This window comes from Xenopus tropicalis, chromosome 7 (assembly GCF_000004195.4).
Source record: "Xenopus tropicalis strain Nigerian chromosome 7, UCB_Xtro_10.0, whole genome shotgun sequence".
Lineage (NCBI taxonomy): Eukaryota > Metazoa > Chordata > Amphibia > Anura > Pipidae > Xenopus > Xenopus tropicalis.
In genome coordinates, this window is record NC_030683.2 from 63,437,676 (window position 1) to 63,462,407 (window position 24,732).

Here is a 24,732-nt window from a genome sequence, read left to right on the forward strand (position 1 = left end):
AATTCCATGTTTTTCCATGTTATTGTATTTATCTAACATAATAAAGTAAATCTGACTCATGAGATTTTGAAATGTAGAGTGCTGTTTTAAGGAACTATTTCTGTCCCAACTTAGTTTTTTTTTTAAATTTTATTCATTGTACGTAAGGAGAAAAAGTGAAGAGAACGTACCAATTCTGTATGGGCTCTATTTAATACCATTAACTTACTCCAGACCTTCATCTTATCAACAAGGATCCCCATTTATTTGTGAATTAATTTTTGTGTTGTATACTGTTATTGAAAAGGTACTTAAGATGTTTAGCTTCACTGGTGCCTTCAGTTACAAATGAGGGCTTTCTTTTTTTGGGCCAAGATTCTCAAGCATTTCCCATTTACAGTAAATTGTCATCTACGCTTTCCAGGAGACATGCCTCAGGTGAGTTTTTAAAAAGCTGTTGAAGAGTAAACTGACTTTCTCTAAGCTGCCACAACATTACTGTGGGACAATTACACTGGACTAACAGGGAGACAGGTCTGGCATTATAATCAAACAATGTTTTTATTGCATTTATAAACTGAACCAGTAATTTTTCCCCTGTAGGGAGCACTGTCCCAGGGAAAAAACTTAGGGAGACACCCAGTAAGTCTAATAACTAATAGTGATGTAATCAGCATGGCTTTATGAAGGACAGGTCATGTCAGACCAATTTAATTGCTTTTTATGATGAGGTAAGTAAGAAGCTGGACAGTGGGGATGCAGTAGATATAATCTATTTGGATTTTGCCAAAGCATTTGATACCGTTCCCCACAAACGACTGCTTTCTAAGCTAAGGTCTATTGGTCTTAGTGAAGTCGTTTGCACATGGATAGAAAACTGGCTACAGGATCGGGTACAGAGGGTGGTTGTTAATGGCACATTCTCTACTTGGAATAAGGTCCTCAGTGGGGTCCCTCAGGGTTCTGTACTGGGTCCACTTTTGTTTAATTTGTTCATAAATGACTTAGGGGAGGGTATAATAAGTAATGTATCAGTAAGGTTCTCAGTGGGGTCCCTCAGGGTTCTGTACTGGGTCCACTTAAATGACTTAAGGGAGGGTATTATAAGCATTGTATCAGTGTTTGCAGATGACACAAAACTCTGCAGACCAGTCAATTCTATCCAGGATGTGACATCCCTGCAGCAGGATCTTGACCAACTGGCAATCTGGGCAGCTAAGTGGCAGATGAGATTTAATGTGGCTAAATGTAAGGTCATGCACCTGGGATGTAAAAATATGCAAGCCACTTATACCCTAAATGGGACTGCACTAGGCAAATCCATAATGGAGAAGGACCTTGAAGTCCTTGTAGATAATAAACTTGGCTGTAGCAAGCAATGCCAGGCAGCAGCTGCAAGGGCAAACAAGGTTTTGAGCTGTATTAAAAGGGGTATAGATTCACGGGAGGAGGGGGTTATTCTTCCCCTTTACAGAGTGCTGGTAAGGCCCCATCTAGAATATGCTGTTCAGTTTTGGTCTCCAGTGCTCAAACGGGACATGATTGAGTTAGAGAGGGTCCAGAGAAGGGCAACTAAGCTGGTAAAGGGTATGGAAAGTCTCGGTTATGAAGAAAGACTGGCCAAGTTGGGTCTGTTTACACTGGAGAAGAGGCGCTTAAGAGGTGACATGATAACTATGTATAAATATATAAAGGGATCATATAATAACCTTTCTAATGTTTTATTCACCAGTAGGTCCTTCCAACAGACACGAGGGCGCCCACTTCGTTTAGAAGAAGGGAGGTTCCATTTAAACATTCGGAAAGGATTTTTTACAGTGAGAGCTGTGAAGTTCTGGAATTCCCTCCCCGAATCAGTCGTGCTGGCTGATACATTATATAACTTTAAGAAGGGGCTGGATGGATTCTTAGCAAGTGAGGGAATATAAGGTTATGGGAGATAGCTCTTAGTACTAGTTGATCCAGGGACTGGTCCGATTGCCATCTTGGAGTCAGGAAGGAATTTTTTCCCCTCTGCGGCAAATTAGAGAGGCTTCAGATGGGGTTTTTTGCCTTCCTCTGGATCAACTAGTAGTTAGGCAGGTTATATATAGGCATTATGGTTGAACTTGATGGACGTATGTCTTTTTTCAACCCAACTTACTATGTTACTATGATGTCCGGGACATAAGATTTCAAGAATCAAACTGGCCTGCCATAATGATTTATATATCGGATTCCCTCATATCACTGGGGGGTGGGGGCGGGCATGTTAAAGGCACACCGCTAAATATAGACAAGTCCTAGGTCTGTGAATAACCGAGGTCAGAATGGAAACAAGGTGCTACACCTTAGCTAAGTTCCAGAAGTCAGAAGCTGATACAGCTGAACAATAGTAATAGGCAGTGAGGGTGTTGGTATGTACTTCTTTATCCAGATATTCGAGGCCAGACAGAGGCAACACGAGGGAAATGTCATTGCTCAGAAGGAAGTGAAAATCTCCTCTTTTCCAGAATATAATGAGCAGAATACAGTGTGGCATTGGAGGTGGACTACAAGAGTTGCCATCTGAAATCTTCCCTAATATTTGTCAAAGTAAAAAAAAAAAACTCTTTCCACTATCCCAGAATTCTTTTCTGTGCACAGGTCCTCACTTAATGACTTATTTGCTTCATCTGAGTTGCTATTGACATATACAGTAATGTACCCTTATAATGTCTCAGGGAAACAATAAGGCAGCTCCTGCCTAGAGGTATAAAATCAAATACAAAAAGGTGAATGTCCTGTTTATAAAATAAGGAACTATAACTGTACTCAGAAGTGGATTAGTATCTTAATAGAGCTTTCATCAATGACGGCATGTAAAGCCTCAACCAAAGAGATGTTGGCATTATTGTAAAAGGCTGCTATACAGATTCTTAAGAACAACATTAAGGGGCTTTAGGGGTGGCATGCCACCCAGCTGCTGCTTCTTATTGGGTCAGAAGCACTGGGAAAATGTAGGAGACCGAATAGTTTTTAATGCCCCACGCATTAATCCCCAGTGCTACCCGACTACAGATGTCTGCACATGCACACACCTGAGCATGTCTAAATGGAAGGGGGTGGCAGTGAACGAGGTGATGGGGGCCTTGGGACACCTGCATTGCGAATCAGGGTCTGCATTTGTCGTCCATTGCCGGCCATCCCACCTCCCTTCACCAACATGGTGCTATGCTTTAGTTAGGATTTTACACCCCAACTAAAAGGCATATATGGGTCTTTCGGGTGCAATTTCTGACCCAAAGGTCAAACAAATGGAACATGTATGAGGGACCATGCACTTTATGGCTGGTTTTCTGTTGTCTTGATCAATTGTGCAAGCAGCAAGTGCAAAAAGAGGAGCTGCTGTTATTCTTCACTTCTGTATCTGCGGACGCACCCTGCACCAACCAACATGGTGCATTGGAAATGCAGATTAAATGTTAAAATCAATATGAAATAGTACATAGATATTAGTAAGAACTGGCAGGCCACCATACTTAACAGGTTTACACAAATATGTCAAGTGCATAAGCATTAAGGGGTGCTCATGCACAGAGCACTCCTGCCCTGGATGTGGCTGCACTCTGCACCTTATGGTAGAAAAAATATCCAGCACAATGTGCAGAGTGCAGCCCAGCCTTGTCCTTACTGCCTGATGATATCAAATCCCCCCCCCCCCCCCCAATCATCAGAAAAATGGAAAGGTAGCAATGTAGCAGCTCCCAGTCAATATCAGAACTGCACTCAATAGTAAAAAATACAAAGTCCAGCTTGGGACTCCTCCAGTTACATGGGAGTAGGAGAAACAATAGCTTATCTGAAAGCAGTTGTGTAGCGCTGGCATTTATCAGTTCAAGAATAAAAATGTTATATGGTTGAGTGAATTATTTGCTATGTAAACTAATTTTGAAATAAAAAGTACACCATAAAAATCATGACAGAATCCCTTTAAATAGAAATGTATATATGTTAATTTGTGTGTGCATCAATATTCAAGTTTCAAGTTTATTGTCATATACAAATAACAATGAAGCATCATTACTGTAATTAAATTTTTTTGACCCATGTTCCTCCCAAAAAAAAAATACAATATGGGGGCTTCAGCAGTTGCATGCACCTTTTTTAATGAGTCTTCACTTAAGTCGTTTATAAAGTGTATTTATTTCTTCATTGTCCATTTCAAGCAATGTTCTTCATTGCTGATGCATTACATTTTAAATTTGTATGTTGGCCAACAGTGTTCATAACTCAGCACACATTGAGATAAAACTCATTGTACTGCCTGTAAGTTTTGCTGCAAATTGGTACATTGCAAGTAGTGTGCTAAGAAGGAGCTTGGCATGTGTTAAGTGGGAGGAACTTAAAGGACAACTAAAGCCTAAAAAAGAATATGGCTAGAAATCCTTAGCTATGTGTTTTGGGCCCTTCTACCAGCCCAAAGTCACCAACACTCTATAGAAATAAAGATCCATGCCCCTGAAGATGCCCACAGTAGCTCTCCATCTTTTGCCTTGCCAAACTACTGCACATGCTCAGTCTGCTCTTGGCTGATGTCAGTGACCTGAGCTTAGGGACCGACTCACAATATTCCTCTTTCGCCTGCCTGCTTGGTCTGGTCACTATTAAACATGCATACTAGCCAACCAATCACAGTCCTGTCTGGCTGCTCTCTAAAAAAGTTCTTGCTCTGGCAATTTGAGCTTGGGGCGAGACTTTAGCTGAATCCTTAGTGTGGCTTTTCTTTCCCCCTCGTTAGAAAGGATGGAAACATTGACAGAACCTGAGAAACTGAATTCAGCGCAATTATTTTAAAACATAAAAATAGGTTGATTCTATCACTTATACACCATAGAGTGAAAACACCATATACCCCTCCCACATAGGGGACAAACATAACAAAAACACAACTTATTGTATACAAAGCAAAGTCAATGTAAATTCCTGCACTGAGCGGTTATTATATAGAGAACACAAGCTATGACTAAAGTTTCAGTCACTTTGCTTATACAAAACAGTCCATCTGGGAATAAACTGCTCCATTGCAAAGGCTTTTCTATAAGTAACATATTGATTTGCATATTATGATCTCCCGCATGCCCAATGTACAAAGCATTATTGGCTTTAGTTTTGGGGATACAAACCAATAACCTTTCAAAGTGTTTATGAAGCAGTTGCATGGGGGTTTGTGTGCATTACACATGGGGAGAGGCCAAACTGTGCCAGTAGGTGTATAGGCAGAACAACATGATATGTACAGGGGAACCTCTGCACAAACACTATGTTCCTTCCCAGATATGCTGATTTGCATATGCAAAGTGACTGACACTGAGTTCAGAGTTTGTGCTCTCACTATAATAAATAGGCTGTGTATGAAACCCCCAGTCTGCTCAGCAGACTCTTGAGTTGAAATGTGCTTTGGTTGAGTTATAACTCCCAGCTTGACATGAATGCCAATGTTTAGAAAGTACAGTAGTTTTCTTTTAGATTGAGGAAATTATGTACATGATGTGCTATAATACTATGTGTATAATAGGGCAGCCCTAGTTTATATGTACCCATACCCATGATGCACCTGTGTCTCTGTGCTAATGGGATCATTTGGCCAGTATCATTTAGGGGAATCCCCTAGTACTCTATAGAGGTTGAAGAAAAAAATATTGATGCAAGAGAAGTGACCAATGAGACTGCTGATTTCCAGCACTGTGTCAGGCCCCTTGCTGGTACCTTACATACAGAGATAATTATATCATTTTTCCCTTCATTATATGGCACAGGAATCAGACATGGGGATAAAGGGACAGACTTGTTCAGTGCTGGGAAACTGTGCTTAATGCTCCCAACTCCAATTGCAGGAACAGAGAACAGGGAGCCAGATTTATACAGATCAACTGGGATTCTCATTGGAGGATTATTTTGCATGTTTATGCAGCCACTGGCTTTGTGCTGTTGTTTTGATAATTGACTACGTTCCCTAAGCTTAGCCTCCCAACAGCAGTTCTCCTTTAACAGAGCTAGACAGAAGCACTGTGTTATCCAAAGTAGTGGGTTTGTGTGGGCAGCAAGACATAGAACATGACTGCACTTTGTGTGTGCTATGTGGATGGACTATGAGACAAGCTAGTATGCCGCTTTACAGTGTGTAAGGATATGCTGTTACCTAGTGATAATAGAGTCAATATTTAATTCACAATATTTAAACTGGAGATGAAAAGTCTTAAAAAGGAAACACTGGGAAGAAACAAAATGCTGGAGACACTGGTACCTCAGGGGTTATATATTGACTTCGACTTGACATGCTTTTTATGAGTATTTCTTTTTAGAACACTGTTATTTGATACTGTGGTCTTAACAGTTCATATTGCTTTTAACTAATTCTGTGTAAAATGTTTTTATATATTAATATATTTATTTAAATAAGCCAGTCCAAAATGCTTCCATGACCTGTAACCTATAAAAACCGGGGGGGTGTGTGCTAAATGTAAACAGTAAATAAGTGTATTGTATACATGAAATGCGTTATACTGTATTCAGTGTGGAGAGTGAGTGGAGAGCTTACCCAAGAGCATTAGGACCCTGAAGGCACAGGGAGAAGTCACATGGGCGGAAGGGAAGCAAGATAGTAAATGTGCATGAAGTGATACTGCTAGGATCTTATTCAACGTGGGACTTTTCCACGCTCAAAGTAAGTTGCTTCATAGCATCCTGGGGTGGTAATAAGGAGTTAGCTATGCTATGAGCGCTATCTGATTTTGTTTTTGAGGGAGTACAAGCAGAGGAACAGAACTTGCTTATACACCACTGCACTGACTTTGTGCTCATCTGAAGGTGAAAACCATTAGACTGTATATTCCACTTACACATATATGGCACGGGTGTCATGAGAACTGTAAACATTTAACTTTTATTCATCTATAAAATATTGAAATAACTTGAAAGGGTTGCTGTATAAGACTCTTTTTTGCTTACTTTTGATTACTGTGGTATGTTGGTGAATTATTTTTACTTTAAGAGAACAAACCCACCCCCCCCCCCAAAAAAAAAGGGTGGACCAACGCTCATTATTTACAAAAAATATACTTTAAAGTTTGCTAACTTTTTCTATAATAGGATGAGACTTTCATGGCTTCTTCGAAAGAGCTTTGATTTTGGTGAAAGAGAAGTGGCGCACTGGTTCCCCGGACATATGGCAAAGGGTAAGGTGGTGCACGTGAACAGTAAATCAGTGACGATACCATGAGCCACCAAAGAGTTACATACTATACACTAAGGTTGACTTAGGAAAGGGGTGGTAAAAGTCTTTCGGCCCAGTATGTGCTGTAAGGGAGAATATGCAGAAATGGTAGTAGTCCTATTCGACTTGTGGGAGAAAAAAATTGTTCCTACTTTGTGTGTACCAATTTCAAAGTTTTCAACTTTGTACCTTAGTGTATTTAATCTGTTGGTTAAATACTTTTTTAATACATTTGAAACAAACAAAAGAACAATATTAAAGAGGGCTAAGTATAGGACAAAAGGCTTATATAAAGCTCTAATTTAAATTTGCAAAGCCCATTTTGGTGTTGGGTAGATATATATAAATCCGTACTGGATCAAAAGAAGACCCAGGTGTATATATCTCAGATCTATCGCTAAGTATCGGCAATCAAAATCCCAACACAGGTGTTAGTGGCTGTAGTCAAAAAGGAACTCACCGTGTCCAGAAGGTGGTCCGGGTGCATGAAGCCCCAAACCCATAGCCAGGGGAGACAAAACAAAATCAAAAGGAAAACTCCAAGAACAAAAATACAACTGATTTGGAAAGTCCCATGTCTCCTGAATGTGCCAATACCAAATATATATCGTTTTATGGAGATTGCTCACTTGTATAGGTCAAAAACTCCCAGCAGTACACTACCAAATTTCCAAAGCTGCATACTTTGAGCCAAAAATTCCACTAACAGAAGGTTTATCCCAGAAAAATACACATTTCTGGAAAGAACAGATTCTGTGGAATCCAGAGTAGGCACAATTGTCTGTCTACTCCAAACTATCAAGTCGCAATGCTTTCCTAAAGTTACTGGTTTTTATCAAAATATGTGAATTTTTTTTAAAAATCGCTTCAAAGCTTCCGGTCTATAGTATCTTATCTATAGGTCATAAAGTAACCAAATAAAACACGCTAAGGGCTCTGGCACACGGGAAGATTAGTCGCCCGCGACAAAACTCCCTGTTCGCGGGCGACTAATCTCCCCGAGTTGCCTTCCCCTGCCATCCCGCCGGCAAACATGTAAGTCGCCGGCAGGATGGCACACACGGCGGCGCGATTTCCCGAAATCATGCCGCCGCGTGTGCCATCCCACCGGCGACTTACATTTTCGCCAGTGGGATGGCAGGGGAAGGCAACTCGGGGAGATTAGTCACCCGCGAACAGGGAATTTTGTCGCGGGCGACTAATCTCCCCGTGTGCCAGAGCCCTAAATATGAACGCCAGGGATCCACTGAACAGTTTAATGCCCAATATGTAAAGGTTTACCTAAGTATGTGGCATGTAGGGGCCCCAATGTGAACATACCCCCATATGATCTATCATTTCTGTAATTTCAGCTCCTGCAAAATCAAAACATTTACATCATTATATGTGGAATAAAGCTAGTATAAAGTACGCTCACCCCAGAAAGCCATGTATTTTTGGAAAGTACACATTCTCCCGAATCTATAATGGGTACTCATGTCTTTCTACTCCAAAGTACCAAGCCGCAAAGCTTTTCTAAATGTAGCAATTTTGATGACATTTCCAAAAATCCCCTCAAAGCTTCCACATTGCAGCATCTTATCTCCCACATAGCATTAGGTACCAAGATAAAACACTGTAAATTTGAACACCAGGGTCCACTCAACAGTTTGATACCCAATATGTATAGGTTTACCCAAATATGTGGCATGTAGGGGCCCCAATTGGGACATACCCCATATGATCTGTCATTTCAGCTCCTGCAAAATCAACACATTTACATCCTTTATGTGGGATAACGCTACAAAAAAAGCACACTCGCCCCAGAAACCCATATATTTTTGGAAAGTACATATTCCCCCGAATCTATAATGGGTACACATTTCTTTTTACTCCAAAGTAGCAAGCTGCAAAGCTTTCCTGTTTACAGATTTTTATGACATTTCAGAAAATCGCCTAAAAATGTTGCAATTTGCCGCATTTATCTCACACAATTTCTTGCATACAGAGGCAAATCACCCCAAATAGAAACACATAAGGTCTACTGAACAGTTTGATGTCCAATATGCATAGATATACCAAAGTCTGCGGTATGTACTGACCCCCAAAATGAAAATAGCGCATAAGGATTTCTTGCCTGCCAACTCAGCTTTTGCATACAGGGCCCCCTGACAGTGTATTATGTGCCTTAACACCCCCTAACTATACAGAGACTATGCTATGCTAGGACTAGCTATGCTAAAAACAGATCAGGAATACTAATACAGGGATAAAAATGCAATAAAACCACAAAAATTGTGCAAATAAGTGAAACGACAAAATGAGTCACACGACAGTGTAATTAGTGGTCAGAATATCTGATCCAATAGTTACGTTGTCAGAATAAACAGTTTTTAGGGAAAAGAAAAGAAAAACAAAGTGGTAAAAAAAAAAAGTGTTTGTGTATACATGTGTGACCGTGTGTAAGTGTGTATATAAGTGTGCAAAATGAAAAACAAAAAAACTGCAAAATTGTGTGCTGTATGTGTGTGTAAATGTATATAAGTGTTTGTAAGTGAGTGTAACGCCATACGTCGTTGGCAGTAAAAGGGTTAAAGAAGAACGAAAGCCAAGATTACAAAACCTAAAATATTGGTAATTACACCCACTCCTGAAATTCTGTCTTAGCTTTCCTTCCTGAGCCTTTTAGAAGCAGGGCGTTTCTGGGGCTGCTACTGCCTCAGACAGCAGCCCCGATGCCGCCCTCACCCACTCCACACTTGTGTTTTTGGTTTTCAAGCAGGTCATGGGGGGCAGCATAGGAAAACATTTTTAAAAATTTGATTTATTTGATTAAAATTGAGTCTATGGGAAATGGTCTTCCTGTAATTTGTAGCTTTCTGGATAAAAGGTTTACAGATAATTGTTCCCATACCTGGGATCAGGGAAAAATACAAGAATATAGGAAAGCTTGTATTTTTTGTTCCAGAAAAGGTTGAATCCCTAATTAGTGTGGTGAGCAATAATGTTGAGCGATCAAACTGAGCTTGCAGTTAGAATTCCAATTCCAGTTCATCCCACTGTTATAAGTGGTTGTTGTCAGGGATTTGTGCAGGCCCATTCCGGTCTTCCTCTGTCATCTTGGCAAACCAATTCTACAGATCTTGCTTTGTGCACAGGGCATTTAATTGCTGAAACCAGACAGGACCTTGCTGAAATTATGCCAAAAATAGTAAGATATATATCATCACAGACGAAAATAGGACATGAAGCACTCCGGACTGCCAGGGTCTGCTAAAACATGGTTTTTATTCCTTCACATTAAAAACGTGTGCCTTGGCACACGTTTTTAATGTGAAGGAATAAAAACCATGGCACACGTTTTTAATGTGAAGGAATAAAAACCATGTTTTAGCAGACCCTGGCAGTCCGGAGTGCTTCATGTCCTATTTTCGTCTTTGATGATATATACCTTACAGCTACGGGTTCGGGGCCTTGAGCACCCGGACCACAACTGGACTTTGGTGAGCATACTCCTTTCCCTACTTATACGAAATTTGATTGAGAAACACTGACTGTTTACATTTGAGCGTCAGGCTCGGGGTTTTCGACACCCGAGCCTCCATTATGAACTAGGTGTTTGTCCTGTGTATTCATTATTTCTCTATCCGGGATGAGTCAAATAGCTTTGCCCTTAGGGCATCGTTTTTCTTGTTTATTCAAAAATAGTAAGAATTACAATGTATTCTGTAATGTTAGGGTTTGCTTTTACTGGAACCAGGGGCCCTATCACAAATCATTACAAACTGCCCCAGCCCACACTATTTTTCCTCCACTAAACTTTAGTTGCCAGTTGGTTAAGTGATGAAGCAAAATGTATTTCTGGGGAGGGGGGAATTTTTTAGACCTCCACAGTGCATAAATTTGCTAACCATAGACCCTGGACCAGTTTTCTCAACTGGAAAACACACTGGCCCCTCTGAAGTTGCTTTCGGAAACTCAATAATAGCTGTTTGAACTAAGGATATTTGATTTATATTCCCTATACACTTCAGCACTTTGCATTCTCTTTCTGTTAGTTTATGTGGACCACCACTTCTTGACTGAACTGTTGTTGCTCCTAGACGTTTTCACTTCACGATCATTTACTTGTAAAGGTGGCATCGATATGACCTTGTACTGCAAATGTTTTATACTTGAGATTAAATGGCTATGCTTAATAATACACCTATATATACTCTGTTGCTTAAATGGCTAATTCCACTTATTAGAAGGGGTGTCCGGATACTTTTTTTTAATACAGTGTGTAAAATGTTAAAAATGGTAAAAGTTTCTACTCCAACATAAAATTACGCCTTGCAGCATAAAATTTCACTTTAGAAAAATAGTGTGTTATTCTGTTTGATCTGCTGCTAATGTTGCTTCTGCAGGACTCAAACAAATGAAAACCAAGTTGAAAAATCTTGACTGCATAGTAGAAGTTCATGATGCCAGAATATCCTTTATAATAAGTGCATAATAATAAAGTTTTGCTTGGAAATCAATCAATAGTGCTGACTTAAAAAATATGCTGTTCTAACATCTGTAATGGTTTGGTTTACATTTTTTTTAGGAAAGGAAAATATCAAACTTTTGAACTCCAGCAGCACTATATTCATGAGTGCAGCACAGATCTTTGAACTCAATTCAGTAGTGCAAAGACCTGCACCCGTGGTCAAGCGCAGGGTCCAAAAGTGAAAGAAACATGCTGGTTTGTGTCTGTTTTTTGCATTTTGCACTCTCCCACATCTTATTTACCTCTAGTTTCTCACCAAATTCAGAACAGGGTTTTTATAAGGGAGTTAGACCACTACTACTATGTAAAAGGTTAATATAATTTGATATCTGAGAAAATATGTTCCCAGTCTGTGTGCTGAAGTATTTACGGAATGTTCTGTATTCAAAATTAATTTCAATAAAAAAAATTAAGAATAAAAAAACTCCTGAAGTTTGATGTTTTTGAGACAGTGGTCACTATTACCTAGATCTTCTGTTATGTATGTAATAAAATTTAATATAATCATACAGCAAATTAAACAAACTTAAGCAGAGAAAAACAAAGTAAGGTGAATGTCCAGCTGTGTATTTGAGGAATAAATGACAAGTAACATTTTACTTATTACATTTTAGAATGGAGGTCTTGGGTCATGCTTGTACGCCTGCAAGAGTAGACTCATTTTACTGAGTCTGCATTATTGCCATAGATATAAAAAACATAAAAATAAATATAAATACTTAATGCATTATTAATAGAGTTTTCTAAAATCATTGTTGCCCCTTAACTTTTAAAACATCCCACTTTCTGGACGAAACCCCATCTTTCAGGACAGTTTGGGAATGAAACCTCACCTACTTATTCTCAACAAGATGGATCTAGCTGATTTGACACAGAAAAAGGTAAGTTGTTAATGATGGCTTGGCATGGTCTTGACTCAGTTTGTGGTAGTTCCTGATTTGCATCTAATTCTGTCTGTTTCAGAGGATCCTTGCCCAACTAAAGCAGCAAGGTGTTGGAAATGTCATTTTTACTGACTGCGTAAAGGATCAGAACATCAAGCATGTAAGGATCTTTTTGGTGTGTCTCTTGGTGATACTGTCACTAAATGATAGAGAGGAGAAATGTCAGTTTTAATAAAGTAATTACATTTTTAAAAAATGATTTTCTTTTTCTCTGTAATAATAAACAGTACCTTGTACTTGATCCTAGCTAAGATATAATGAAATCTTAATATCTGATCCTATTGGGTTTATTTAATGTTCAAAGGTTTTTCAACAGGCTTAAAGGACATGTAAAGCCTACATTTACCTACAATGTATATCAGTTGTGCACGTCTCCCCCACCCAAATGGCATCATGTGTACTGCATTTATCCCCTCCACTTGCCAGCACCATCACATTTTCCTAAAGCAAAAAGCAGCTTTCACCAGGTGGCCATTTTTCCTGATACATAATTGGATACATTTAAATCTGCAAACAGCATACACACACAGACCCTTATTCAGCATACATTTCATCAAGAATACAGGCTCACACAGGCAGAACTGTCTCTGATAAAAGTTCTGCTTTGTTTGAGCTCAGCTAAGGAGAGGAGGTTAGGAGAAAGAAACTGCAGACAGCCAGAGCTGAGTTTCTATGGGAACCAGCAATGCCATCTCTTCACTGGCTGCTAGACTGGGGGGGTGTTTAGTAATCTAAGTTTAGAACAACTGATCATGCCCACAAGCCAACAGCTAAAGCAAATTCCTGAGGGAGGGGGGCAAGTGGATTAGAGGAGGAGAAGGAAATCTAAGTGATGAAGGGGACACTGCAGCCTTACTATTAATCTCTGGACAACCAGTGTTGCAGCTATTGAAAGATTTCTAAACATCGCCAAGCGAGCGGATCTTCACCGATGTCGGCACCTATAATCGGCCCGTGTATGGGGACCTTAAGAGGCTGTTCACTGATTAAATTTTTGTGTGTGGGGTTTACATGTCCTTTAAGGTGTGGTGATCCAAATAATGGAAAACCTCAGGTCCCATGCATTCTAAATAACAAGTCCCATACCTGTATTTTTTTTTTTGGTGGGGGGGGGTGTGAATTTGTGACTTTTACAGTTAGCACAGTTTTTTCTAAATGTAAATGGTATTATTAAGTTTAAATTTACTATTCTGTGGTTTTGTGTCGTTTTATAAAGCTTCACATTTTAAATGTTTTTTTATAGGTTGTGCCAGTGATTTCAGAGCTTGTTGGATGTAGCCAGCGATTTCACAGAGAAGAGGTCAGACATGTAAAAAAGAAAGTTACTTAGAGGACAACAATTGTAAAAATTAAAATGTAATAAAAGCTTATTTTTACAGAAACAGTACATTTTCTAAACAGAATAAAAATACTGTGCTGTTTCTGATATAGTCATGTAAATCTTCTCTTTTTCCCCCTAAGTAATCTGTCTCTTCAGATTTAAACATTTTCATTTTAAAATTTTTCACTTTAAAGGACATGTAAAGCCTACATTTGCCTACAATGTATATCAGTTGGGCATGTCTCCCTCACTCAAATGGCCATTTTTCCTCTGATACATAATCCGTTACATTTAAATCTGCAAGCAGCACACACACACAGACCCTTATTCAGCATACATTTCACCAAGAATACAGGCTCACACATGTTGCAGCCTTACTATTAACCTCTGGACAACCAGTGCAGGGTCAGACTGGGCCGCCGGGACACTGGGAAAAATCCCGGTGGCCCAGATCCAACCCTTGCAGCGCTCCCCCTGCCCACCATTCCTCCCCTGATGCGTTAAATTTACGCGTGCTCAGGGGAGGACACCGGGTTGGGGCCCCTGTGGGGAGGGGGCTAGGGGACGTGGATGGCGGCGGCACCTGCAGGGCCCCTGGGGCGGGAACCCCGGTAGGCCCTGCACCCCCCAGTCTGACCCTGAACCAGTGTGGCAGGTATTGAAAGATTTCAAAGAGACTGTTCACTGATTGATTGTTTTTTTGTGTGTGGGGTTTACATGTCCTTTAATGTCATTGGTTAAATGTAACTTTATTGGCCCACTATTAGTGAATATATGGGTAGCCCATAGTTTAGATGACATCCTGAAATAATTTACCCACTGTGTAGGACCTAACTTTGGCCTCTATTATTTAATCTTTACTCTCTCCAGTGTTGCTATACTCTTTATGAACCAATACAAACAGGAGTTGGTCCTGGCCCACATGTAAGGCACTGAATAGTTCATCTTTCAATATCTGCTCAGAAGAGGCATTTTCTCCATCTAAGCCAGCAGACACAACACAACACAACATCCCAGTATAGAGAGGGTTTTTGCACTCTACTGTGCTAGAGTTACATTTGACACCTAAGAGATACAGTAAAAGGTAACGTTGCATTAAAGGAGAAGGAAAGGCTAAGTCACTTGGGGATGCCAAAATGTTAGGCACCCCCAAGTGACTTAGAACGCCTACCTTATACCCCGGGCTGGTGCCCCTGTACGGAGAGAACAGCACCAGCCCGGGGCAGCTGCCGGCGCTTCCTGCTTCCTCCTCGCATGCGCTGGCCCACGGATTTCGGCAGCAGCGCGCAAAGGAAGGAGGAAGCGGTGTCTACAGGTGCCTCGGGATGGTGCTGTTTTCTCCTAACAGGGGCACCAGCCTGGGGTACAAGGTAGGTCATGTAAGTCACTTGGGGGTGCCTAACATTTTGGCACCCCAAGTGACTTAGCCTTTCCTTCTCCTTTAAAGGAGAACCAAACCCCCCTGGGTAGTAAAGCCCCACTCAACTTCCCTTTATTGGCCCCTTCACCTCTCCCACCCGGCATAGATAAGTGCCCCTATTTCAACAACGGAATAGAGAGGCAAGGGAGCCAATGGATGTCCCTCTACCCAGGGGGGATTAGTTTTCCTTTGTAGCAGTCAAAATACCCCTGAATCTCTGTCACTGTTTTTCATTGTATTAAGTGGAAAGCACCCAAGCTAACAAACGTGGGGCAGTATTAGGTGGACCTAAGTTAATACGTTTTGTGCGGAGGTCTGCCTGTCACCTTTTCATGTGCATCATTCAGGAAACTTTCTATTTAATAACAATTGAAGCAATGATGCCAACTAGCAGAAAGCATGTTTTAGTGGTGGACAAAACACTTCTGTGTAAAAAGTGGAGTGAAACAGGATTTCAACAGTTAGAAAACCAAAGCAAAGCATCTGACTGGCTGCTATGAACAACATCACCAGTGATGTTTTACTCCACTTTTTACACCCCTTAGGGTCATTTATCAAAACTGGGCAAATTTGTCCATGGGGAGTAACCATGGTAACCAGTCAAAATGTTTGATTCATTGTTCCTCCTGCAGCTGGCTGGAAAATGCGTATCACTGATTCCTTGTGCTGAAAACACCGGTGGCCCGGGACATCATGTGGCAATCCCATAGCAATAAATAAGTAGGCAAAGGGTAGAAAGAAAATATGATTTTTAATTATTCTTCTTTGCAAATATGAGACTGCGATAAATGAGAGGGACCTCTTCTGCTTCTAGACTTCACATTTATATCTGCTCGTTTTAGCTTGTATTGTTTAGTGTTATTGGCCATCAGTATGACCATTAGGTCAGTTTGTTTGGTCTGTCTGCAGCCAGATTCCTCATGTATTCCTATTGTATTTAAAAGAATGTGGATCACAGGTGATCAGGGAGAATTGAAAATTAATTGCCAAAAGTGCATGGTGCATTGCCAGATGAGGATGAGAAGTGATTTTTTTGCCACCCTATTGATAATCACATAGGTTATTCTAAATACTCTATAAGGCTGATTTACCAATGTACAAATTTATGTGTACAAAATCATTTTTAGAGATAGAAGTGTGAAAAATGTAAGTATAAAAGTTTGACTTCTTAAAGCTGATGAATTCATGTAGATGTCAGTGGGAGTTACCAAAATGTAAGCAATTATTTTAATGTAAGTTTTTTTTTACAGTTTTTAGGTTTATTGAAAATGATGAGTAGAATATGAATTTGTATGAATATGAATTTGCAGCAAAGTTATTTCATGTTTTATATTTAAGTTTTTTTTTTAGTTAATAAGCATATATTTGAGTTTGGTACATTTTTCAAGTTTATTCACAGGGGCACATTCATCAACGTACGAGTTCGAATCCCTAAATGGAAAAATTTGGATTAAATACGATAATTTCTGATGATCGGAAATGTCACGAAAATGATTACAAAAAATCGTAATAGTCACGATAATATCGTAATGGCGTTCTGAAAGTCACAAAATTTTCATATCCGAACGATCGTAAATGGTGTGAAAACCTTTTTGACTTTGATCCTTCTGTGCATGTTTTTGGAAACCTCCCATAGGACTCAATGGCACTCTGCAGCTCCAACCTGGCCCAAGGAAAGTCACGATAACGAAGTATGAATGAATCCGAAACTTTCATACTTGACACGACAAATTTTATCGCACAAATAACTTACAATAAAAATACAGAAACAATCGTACTTTGATAAATGTGCCCCAAAATATCACAAATTCGAATTTAGATAATTATGTCTCCCCGTTGTAATTAGAAATTGTATTTTTTAAATTGTTTAGAACACAGAAACTTGCATTATGGTTATTGGAGTTCCCAATGTGGGAAAGTCATCTCTCATAAATGCTCTGCGTAGAATGCATCTCCGTAAAGGTGAGTTGTTTTCTGGGGCTTATTTAAAGAGAGTCACCACAGGGGCTATACTGTCTTAAGGCTACAGAGAGACCTGCACTTATTTGAGGCTAAAGCTAGTGGTGACTGGTACATCATTGATGTCAGTAGTGTGTTTTGTTTGCTTATGCTGCCTAGAAAGCAGCTGCCTGAATACCCTCACATCTAACCCATAAACCCCCCTTGTGGATTTCCATTAAGTTATTGTCTGCTTATCAGATAACATACACAGTCACAAAAATATAAGTAGTAGGACCTGCTTTCTAGCAACCACTGGAATCCTAGACATACTTCATGTTAGGCACTCCCACCTAAGTTACATATTGCACAGATATTGGTGCCTGCTTCATAAAGGTGTACAACTACAACTGTGTAGTCCTTTTAATTGCATTTCGGTAAAGACATTTCGGTAAAGTCTTCTAAGGGGCTGATTTACTTACCCACGAACGGGTCGAAATGAGTCCGATTGCGTTTTTTTCGTAATGATCGGTATTTTGCGATTTTTTCGTATGTTTTGCGATTTTTTCGGATTCTTTACGAATTTTTCGTTACCAATACGATTTTTGCGTAAAAACGCGAGTTTTTCGTATCCATTACGAAAGTTGCGCATTTTTCGTAGCGTTAAAACTTACGCGAAAAGTTGAGCATTTTTCGTAGCGTTAAGTTTTAACGCTACGAAAAATGCGCAACTTTTCGCGTAAGTTTTAACGCTACGAAAAATGCGCAACTTTTTACGCAACTTTCGTAATGGATACGAAAAACTCGCGTTTTTACGCAAAAATCGTATTGGTAACGAAAAATTCGTAAAGAATCCGAAAAAATCGCAAAACATACGAAAAAGTCGCAAAATGTTCGTTTTCAAGTCGGAACTTTTCCAATTCGGGTTGGATTCGTGGGTTAGTAAATCAGCCCCTAAGTGTTCTGCTTTTTTTCGAGTCAATTCAAGGGCAGGTTATTGAGCTGTATGGATAATACAAAGGTTTTTTTTCTCACTTTAATGTGTAGGTAAAGCCTCCAGAGTTGGAGCTGAGCCAGGTATTACGCGTTCTGTCCTTACCAAAATCCAGGTCTGTATTATCCACAGCTTCCAAATACATTGTTCTATATCTGTAATCAAGGACATAAATTGGACATAAAATACATACTAGCATACTTAAAACATTTTGTGAGGGGGTTTTGGATTGTCAATCACTGGGTTATTGTAGGATAACATATACAATTAGACAATTATATTTAAAAAGAAATTCAGAGTAGTTACAAATATTCTGCCTTTGTCTAAAAGTTATCTTTATAAATAAACTTTTGATTTTGTGCTTCAACATTGTTGTTTCTTCAAGTAATTTTCTCTAATGCTACATTACTGTGACTATTCACCTACAGGTGTCAGAGTCTCCTCTGATTTTTCTTTTCGACACTCCAGGAGTGCTGTCTCCTAGAATTGAATCTGTTGAAACAGGAATGAAGCTGGCGTTGTGTGGTAATTAGACCTTACATAAATTAATATAAACTATTCAAAGAAAGTATACCAAAAAAGTTTTTCCTGTTACCTTAAAGGACATGTAAAGCCTACATTTGCCTACAATGTATATCAGTTGGGCATGTCTCCCCCACCAAAATGGCATCATTTGTACTGCATATATCCCATATACCACTACCCACAATAAATGGTTTGCAGTAAATCTGCTGAAGCTTTTTTCCTACTTTTTGGATTTTTGCATATATCCCCTCCGCTTGCCAGCACCATCACATTTTCCTAAAGCAAATAGCAGCTTTCACCCGGAGGGTATCAAGAATACAGGCTCACACGGGCAGAACTGTCTCTGATAAAAGTTCTGCTTTGTTTGAGCACTGTAATGGTAAAGCTAAGCTCAGGAGAAAAAAATTGATGCAGACAGCTAGAGCTGAGTTTCTATGGCAACCAGCAATGCCATCTCTTCACTGGCTGCTAAACTGGGGGGGGGTGTTTAGTAATCTGAACTTAGAACAACTGAGCATGCCCACAAGCCAACAGCCAAAGCAAATTCCTGAGGGGGGGTAGCAGAGTGGGTTACAGGAGGAGATGGAAATCTAAGTGATTAAGAGGATGCTGCAGCCTTACCATTAACCTCTGGACAACCAGTGTGGCAGGTATTGAAAGATTACAAAGAGGCTGTTCACTGATTACATTTTTGTGTGTGGGGTTTACATGTCTTTTAACCAAGTTGCATACCAATATAAAACCATATCGTTTACGCAGGCAAAAAAAATTGTTTTTAACTAAAGGTGATGATCTAAAGTCAAATCAATGTAATCTCTAATAACTGCCAAAATATTTTAAAACATAAGTTTTATATGTCTAAAAACAAACAGACAAGTATGCCCCATATATTTGACAATTAAATTAAATTGCTATGATATGGAGGCCAGTAATTTACCGACACGCATGCAGCTGGCTTTAAGCATTTGAATGTTGTGATTGTGGTTTCATGATTTGCATCTATAGAAATACTGTGTATAGATGTGAAATAAATGCTTGCCTCTGGTGTAAGAACTTTATAGATTCTAGCTTTGGATGCTGTCAATGTACATTGACTATTTTTAGGCACAATCCTTGATCATTTGGTGGGAGAAGATATCATGGCTGATTACCTACTGTACATCCTGAACCAGCAGATGCAGCACAGGTAAGGTGCTGGCAGATAATAATTTGTGTTACCTCTATGTCATAAAAAAGGACAGATTTGTCAAATGTCAATCCAGTGTCAGCCTAAATCCTGGTGGGCTCTGGTCCTGCAGGCCCCACTCATTGTATACAACTCATCATCTCCCTCCCTGCTGACCCCGCTGCACTGGTCATCATAGTAACATAGTAAGTTGGGTTGAAAAAAGACATACGTCCATCAAGTTCAACCATAATGCCTATATATAACCTGCCTAACTACTAGTTGATCCAGAGGAAGGCAAAAAACCCCATCTGAAGCCTCTCTAATTTGCCACAGAGGGGAAAAAATTCCTTCCTGACTCCAAGATGGCAATCGGACCAGTCCCTGGATCAACTAGTACTAAGAGCTATCTCCCATAACCCTGTATTCCCTCACTTGCTAAGAATCCATCCAGCCCCTTCTTAAAGTTATATAATGTATCAGCCAGCACGACTGATTCGGGGAGGGAATTCCAGAACCTCACAGCTCTCACTGTAAAAAATCCTTTCCGAATGTTTAAATGGAACCTCCCTTCTTCTAAACGAAGTGGGTGCCCTCGTGTCCGTTGGAAGGACCTACTGGTAAATAAATCATTAGAAAGGTTATTATATGATCCCTTTATATATTTATACATAGTTATCATGTCACCTCTTAAGCGCCTCCTCTCCAGTGTAAACAGACCCAACTTGGCCAGTCTTTCTTCATAACTGAGACTTTCCATACCCTTTACCAGCTTAGTTGCCCTTCTCTGGACCCTCTCTAACTCAGTAATGTCCCGTTTGAGCACTGGAGACCAAAACTGAACAGCATATTCTAGATGGGGCCTTACCAGTGCTCTGTAAAGGGGAAGAATAACCCCCTCCTCCCGTGAATCTATACCCCTTTTAATACAGCTCAAAACCTTGTTTGCCCTTGCAGCTGCTGCCTGGCATTGCTTGCTACAGCCAAGTTTATTATCTACAAGGACTCCAAGGTCCTTCTCCATTATGGATTTGCCTAGTGCAGTCCCATTAAGGGTATACGGGGCTTGCATATTTTTACATCCCAGGTGCATGACCTTACATTTATCCACATTAAATCTCATCTGCCACTTAGCTGCCCAGATTGCCAGTTGGTCAAGATCCTGCTGCAGGGATGTCACATCCTGGATAGAATTGACTGGTCTGCAGAGTTTTGTGTCATCTGCAAACACTGATACATTACTCATAATACCCTCCCCTAAGTCATTTATGAACAAATTAAACAAAAGTGGACCCAGTACAGAACCCTGAGGGACCCCAATGAGGACCTTATTCCAAGTAGAGAATGTACCATTAACAACCACCCTCTGTACCCGATCCTGTAGCCAGTTTTCTATCCATGTGCAAACGGCTTCACTAAGACTAATAGACCTTAGCTTAGAAAGCAGTCGTTTGTGGGGAACGGTATCATCATGCATGCTATGGGAAAGATGGGCATGCGTTCCACTGTGAAACACATGGTCAGCTTTGATTTCCATTATTCCTTATGCTTGGCAGGTAGCTGCCGCTGCATGAATCCAGTGACCTAGCTGGTGGGCTGAGGGGTACACAACGCAGCATGGAGGTGACATCAATCCCATGCTGTGCGTGATGTCACCTCAGCAAACTGGGAGTGCATTTAGGTCTGGTGCCTTGGTACTTCTTCACCCTGCTGCGCCTCCCACTGCTCTCTCTGTCAGTCTACTGGCGCCCTGCCACACTCCCTATCACCCTGCTGGCCTGGTCCTAGGCCTATGCAGACCTTCTACTGTGGTACCTACAATATTTTTCTCCTTTCGAAGGAGTTCCAGAGTGGGGCAAGGAGCATAGGAGAGTGTGGAATTCTGCTTGGGCAAGAGTGGGTATGGAAATGCTTTTTATGTTTCTATTCTGATGAGTTATCATACTGGCATTTCTAGGGTTAAGTTTTTGTTTATTTTCTGCAGTGATCTTACCAGCTTTTCTGTTCATTGGCCATTTTTTACTGATGTGTCTGCTGTTAATGCTTATTATCCATTTCTTGCATGTCTGGGTCATTATGGCTACAGGATGTGGCAAAGAGCCTAAAAATGTTGGCAACATAGTGTTTTTTTTTTGAGGCCCAAAGCTTCACTTTCACCTTAGGTCCAATAGCCCTGCTGTGCATAAACATATCAGGGGTGGGCAAAAACTGTGAGGGATGGTGACAGAGGTTACCGCAGTGGGTGTGCTTCTGTGAGTGGAGTGAGATTTTCTGGTGCCCCAGTCTGACACTGTGTTAATTACGCATTTACATAAATATATTTAGACATAATGACATAGGGGTTTGTCATTAATTTTATTACTGTATTCAAATAATTATATGCTATGAAATGCCAGGCCAGTTGTACTTGAGGGTTAAATACATGAATTATTGTATTATAATACACGGGAGCCATAAATATCCTGTAAATTGTATCCTTATAAACAGTGCTTAGGCATGTTAGAGTTATAATGAATGCTTTGTGATGTAATTTCTGTTACGTGACTCACTTTTTTTTTAATAAAGTACTCTAAAATATGAAGTCACCTTGGAGTTCTATGACCTTTATAAAAGGTTCTATACGGTCATGGAACACGTTGGTGACATATCCTTATATTTTACAATAGGTACTTAATTCACTATATAATAACACAGATTACTCATCCATCTAGCAGATCGAATGCAGGTGTATCAAATGCTATTATTGTGGACTTAGTACATTAAGGGGCCTATTTATCAAAATTTGAATTTGTGGTTTTTCAAAAAAAAATTTTTTATTAAAAAAACTTGAACCCTCACCAAACTCAAATATGTGCTTATTAATTAACTTGATTCTGGAGTCTAGACCAAGCTAGAAAGTTTGATTCTACTTATCATTGTCATTAAGTCTACCAACTTGCTAGGACAACTCCCATTGACATTATTTTCAAAGTCTCAAATCACTGTAAAAACTTGAGTTTAAATGTTAATAAATGAGCCCCTTAGTCATATGTGTCTTGACCAAATCACAATGCAATTACAAACAATAAGGACTGCATTTATTTATATTTATGCACTGTTTTATTTATTTATTATCACAATAGCCTGTTTGTTTTTTTTATCACAGACTTGCAGTAGTATAATATATAGTGGATGATGTACCCCCTAATGTAAAATATAAGGATATTATAAGTCAACAAGGAGTTCCATGTCCATATAAAAGCAAGAGGCCGCAGGCCATGGAACACGAGGTGACTTTTAAAGGAGAAACATTAATCACATTAATATCCTAATATTTTACAGGTGGAACGTTATTATAATACACAAGTTTTAATGAGTCATGGGACAGAAATTATATCACTAAGCACCATTTATAAGGATATAATTTACAGAATATTTGTAGCTCTTGTGTGGTATCAGATTAGTTATTTAATTCATGGTTTGAGAGTTATTTTTAATTTGTAACCGCATGAAAATTCTTACGAAAACAAGGATTTCAAGGTTTTAGTAGATGCAGGAAAAGGTGATGTACCGTGTTAGCCAGTCAAAATGTTTACAGGGTAACCCTTTTGAAATAAAAGATAACAAAAGTGGTATAAAGGTGATACCTTTATTGGCTAACTAAAATAATCATAGCAAGCTTTCAGAACATTTTAGTTCCTTTTTCAAGCTGATTACAATGAAGCTGTGAAACGGCTATGGTACAGGATAATGTGGATCAAAGTGACATGATATAAATTAGGGTAAGTTACTGAAGTGTGAAGTAAATGGAATTCCATGTGATTAACTGGCCCAGTCTCTCTACAGATGTTTGTATAATCTGGCTGGGTGCAGGCAGTTCTTAAATTATATAATTTGCCATAAATCCAAGGCCCAGGTTTAGTCCCTTCTCCAGAGAGTTGAAAGTTTTCATTAACTTGTACTCCCATACCTTCCTTTCATTCTCTGCTTTAAAGTTTCCCTTAAGAACCAAGATTCTTAAATCGTTTATGGAGTGGTGAGGGCTGATAAAATGGTTCCCTACTGGTGTGTCAGTTTTTTATTTGTTATGGTAAAGCGGTGGTGTGTATTTCTTAGGCTTTGGCCAGTCTCTCCTATATACAGTCCTCGTGTTGAGCATCTAGTGCACTGTATTAAGTACACCACATTGGAAGAAGAACAGTTGTACTGTCCATGGATGCTGTATTCCTCTAATGTGTCTGGAATCTGTATTTTTTCTGAATTACAGACGTGTGGGCAGGTTTTGCATTGTTTTTTGCCACAGGGATAGGTTCCATTTTTGTTGGGTTGTATTAAGGCACTTCTTGTTATTAGTCTTTTTAGGTTTGGGGGCTGCCTGAATGCCAGAAGTAGTGGGTCTGGGAATATGTTATGGAGCCTCTCATCCTTATGGAGTGTGCACTGTAGATCCTTAGCTATTTTTCTGAGGGTCTTTAGTTGGGGATTGTATGTGACCACTAGAGGAACTGGATTTGTTTCTGTTTTTTGTTTATATTGAAGAAGTTGACTTCTGGGAATCCTGGTGGCTGTATAGATGTTTTGATCCACATTCCTGTTACTGAAGTCTGCTTTGAGTGTTTGTTTTTAGGTGGTGGTCCCTTTCAGTAGTGTCAGAACATATCCGATTAGTAGATGATGGAGTGTTTGGTGTGGTTAGGGTGAAAACTATCATACATTAGAT

At 39.7% G+C, this 24,732-nt stretch overlaps 1 protein-coding gene across 4 annotated transcripts in view; it reads left to right on the forward strand.

The window, feature by feature from the left end:
* The first annotated feature begins 6,528 nt into the window (after positions 1-6,528).
* Positions 6,529-24,732, forward strand: part of mtg1 (mitochondrial ribosome-associated GTPase 1) — a 42,893-nt gene continuing 24,689 nt past the window's right edge. The window contains exons 1-11 of one of the 4 annotated variants that reach the window (XM_012965949.3): positions 6,529-6,664; positions 6,743-6,807; positions 7,090-7,175; positions 11,602-11,666; positions 12,503-12,607; positions 12,690-12,770; positions 13,914-13,970; positions 17,283-17,373; positions 18,397-18,458; positions 18,772-18,868; positions 19,973-20,054. In XM_012965949.3, the coding sequence (XP_012821403.1) occupies positions 7,091-7,175; positions 11,602-11,666; positions 12,503-12,607; positions 12,690-12,770; positions 13,914-13,970; positions 17,283-17,373; positions 18,397-18,458; positions 18,772-18,868; positions 19,973-20,054 (725 nt within the window). In that variant the 5' untranslated portion in view covers positions 6,529-6,664; positions 6,743-6,807; position 7,090. Of the gene's footprint in view, positions 6,665-6,742; positions 6,808-7,089; positions 7,176-11,601; positions 11,667-12,502; positions 12,608-12,689; positions 12,771-13,913; positions 13,971-17,282; positions 17,374-18,396; positions 18,459-18,771; positions 18,869-19,972; positions 20,055-24,732 lie in introns of those variants that run through there. The other 3 variants (XM_018095241.2, XM_012965948.3, NM_001113163.2) reach the window with 3 other exon arrangements.